A 3,457-nucleotide genomic window follows, 5' to 3' on the forward strand; every position below is an offset into this window, starting at 1 on the left:
AACCAATCGATGTAAGGAAAATATTTTATTTATTTAAATATATAAGTTTGATAAAAATAATGGAAACAATGAATTTAATCGTAAAAATATAAGGAGTAATCAAAGAAACAATAGCGAACATAGCACTATTAACAAGAGATGTCGTGGAAATAATCATATTAACCGTGGGAGTAGTGAACGTATCTTAAAATTTATTGATAAATTTATTTCTTCATATTTTCAAGATATATCATATAAATAATATTTTATATAGTAAATGTATGAGTTAGGTAAGTCCAAAATACCTTTATTTTATAAAAAAGTAAAATTTAAATAAAGCGTAAATAGAATAACCCGAGCGGATCGAGCATCAATAGTAGTTGTTATCATAATAATAACATCCACCATCCTGTATGTTCTTCCGTAGTTAAATATAACCATTGTTCTCATAATAAACGACTTATATGTCCTTCCGGTAGACGGTTGTTAAATAATACAAGTAGCATCCTGAACTACGGAGCACTATATATATTAAGCTCTTCATCATGATAGTCACATACCAATCTAAACTACTAAATTTTCTAATCCCCTCATCGACTTAACATAATTCAACTGTCTAAAATCCCCTAAAAAAAAAAAAAGTTATTTCACACCATCTCATAATCAAAAGATGGTTGAAGCTCCACTCCCTCCACCACCACCATTTCTTCCTCCGGAAGACCTTCTTCGAAAAAACCTCTTGCAACGACATGTAAACATTGAAATAACTATATTTATAACCTTCATACTGTTCGCCGCGATCTTGGTTTTAGGCCGCCTTAGACCTCGAGGCAACAGTAGTATGAGACTCGTATGCACCAAGTTATTCATAGCCACGGCCTATCTAATATCTTTCATCCCTGGTCTCATGAACTCAACCGGTGAATCCAATGATCTATACGTCTTTTGGGTGGCTTTCTTGGCGTACTTAGCCGCTGTTAGCAATGAGGTCAGTTGCTACTCTCTTGGCGACAACGAGGACCGCAAGAAGCGGCTCATCATTGACTACTTGGTTGTTTGGTCTTTGATTATAAGTTCCCTTTATAAAAGCTTGGCTGCCCCACAAGTAATTGTACCCATGGTGGTTATTTTTTGGGTTGTCGTCTTAAAGCTAAGAGAGAGAAGTCTCGCCTTGTCGTACGCTACCAAATCGTCTAAAGGGGCCTCTCGAGCAACCAAAATTATTTCTGATTTTACCAACTACCAAAAGGAGGCAGGCGTGATCAATAAATTTTCGTTTGAAAATTTTTTGGTGGGGGTCCGAGAAGCACAAACAGTGGCGGCCAAACGATCAAAATATTGGTCGAGATCAACCGATGTTGATCTGTCCGACTCTAACCTGATCACATTACACAAGGTCCTAGGCTCAAATGAAACATTTTTGGTGGGCAATAATGTCGGTAAGGATCTTCAAAACACCTGTATTTCATTTGCTATGTTTTCTATTCTTCTTTCAAAAATAGCTGGCTATAAAAACGTGGACACCAAATTTTTCGGGGGTGGACCTGGGGGTATTAGTATTTCGGACCATTCTTTCGCCCTTGTTGAGAAAGAGCTTGACTTTTTATATGACTACTTCTTTACCAATTACTATGTCATATATGTTAGAGGAATATGGAAGAAGTTGCGCCATCTTTGTATCACATGTCTATTTTTCTGGCTTGCCATTCCCTTGTTAGTCAGATACCGCCCTCAAGATAAGAACTTGCTCTACGTTGTGTTACGTGGGGAGGTGTTAGACACGGGATTCACCCGATTTGTCATACTATCCATATTTATTATCGAATTTTGGCAAAGTGGTGTATTTCTCACTTCTAAATGGGCCAAGGTTATGTACACTTGTTCACTCCTAGATAATAAAACCACCTTTGGTGCAACTCATCTTGTACAATGGGTGATCAAAATAGGTTTCCTTATACCTCGTCCGAGACTTAGCTTCTTTTGTTTTAGCACATTCACAAAGAGAAAAATTAGTCAATACTCGATTCTGAAATGCTATGCAAAGATTCCAATGTCAATCTGGGTCGGATGTTGGATCGGAAGTTACTTTGACCTCCCAAGGTTGGGTCAAGCTGGTAACTGGTACATAGATTTGACACCAGATATGAAAAATTGGATGGTCAAAGCTATCGCCAGTTTTATTGATAAGCATGAAGGCAAATTAACTTATGGTGTTTCTTCTCTAGAAGATAACAAGGTGGAAGAAGAAGTCATATGTTCTTATGTAAAGAACGTAACAAAACAATCTCGGGTAATCTTAATTTGGCACATTGCTACTAGTCTTATTGAAAATGATACAAAAAAGACATCACCTACCTCAAATTATGACAATGAATTTCATGTAGCAACAATCATTTCAAATTATTGTGCATATTTAGTGGCCATGGTTCCCGAAATGTTAGATGATCATATTTACACAACACAGTGTGAGTTTGACGATGCAGTCAAGGAGATTGAAATGGATACATTGGGAGATGAAGAGGAGGGTTGTAACGGTGTATTAAATATACGTAATTCTATCTTAGAAGAAGCTCTACAATTAAAGGAGAAACTCCAACAACAACCAAATTTGTGGAGAACACTAGCAGAGTTTTGGACAGAAACATTGTTGTACTTGGCCCTCGCAAATCATGATGACGCCATTAACGCACATGCAAATAGCTTATGCGTTGGAGGAGAGTTTATCACACACCTCTGGGCGTTACTCACACATGCAGGATGCTCCAGGAAACCAATACTCTCTCAAGTGAATCAACCTAATTTTCTTCGCTCTCCTTTGGATGATCAGTCACCCTGATTATAGATTCTTTTAATTCTCTCGGAATGGAAATTTCTTATTACCATTTTCTTTATTGAGTTGTATTATTTACTTTGAATATTTGTTAATGTAAAATGTCTGCATATCTATGTAATTTTCCTTCCCTTTTCTATGCCGTGTGTCTTATTTTGTTTTAACAAGATGTTATACAAGTATTAGAATGATTTGTTGTCTTTTTCCATATTGGGGTGTGTCAGTGAATTGTTGTCCTTTTTATTTTAAAAATGAACTTGATGAACAATTTAATCATTTATACTCATTTTGTTCCACTTGTCATTTAGTAATTGGTTCACTCTTCTTTCCTTGGTCTTTGTGCCAAAACAAAAGGACAACAATTGTCCGGGATGGAGGGAGTATCATATATCATCATATCAATATTATATATTAAATCCAGAAATTAAGGGACTTCAATGTAATTAAAGAAAGTTATACAAATTAATTATACTATATAGTTTTAAATCACTAGTACCGTGTGATGGACCCGATTAAGGGATCTCAATGCAAATATTATATAGTTTGAGTTAAATTATATTAGATAGAAACTTGGTAATTTTCCTAAACATTTGTAAGAAACTAAAACATGGTCAATTTCCTTAAAATAAAATAGTTAATTAAGATGGT

The 3,457-nt window shown here is 35.6% G+C and overlaps 1 protein-coding gene across 1 annotated transcript; it reads left to right on the top strand.

The window, feature by feature from the left end:
* The first annotated feature begins 649 nt into the window (after positions 1–649).
* LOC141588393 (uncharacterized) lies at positions 650–2,815 on the top strand. Its single transcript, XM_074409837.1, has one exon. It carries the CDS (start codon positions 650–652, stop codon positions 2,813–2,815), a length of 2,166 nt encoding a protein of 721 aa, XP_074265938.1.
* Positions 2,816–3,457: the final 642 nt, after the last annotated feature.

This window comes from Silene latifolia, chromosome 6 (genome assembly GCF_048544455.1).
Source record: "Silene latifolia isolate original U9 population chromosome 6, ASM4854445v1, whole genome shotgun sequence".
NCBI classification, from domain to species: Eukaryota; Viridiplantae; Streptophyta; class Magnoliopsida; order Caryophyllales; family Caryophyllaceae; genus Silene; species Silene latifolia.

Bases quoted from the DNA above. Each gene is read 5' to 3' on its own strand.
- LOC141588393 (XM_074409837.1), top strand. From the start codon at position 650: ATGGTTGAAGCTCCACTCCCTCCACCACCACCATTTCTTCCTCCGGAA.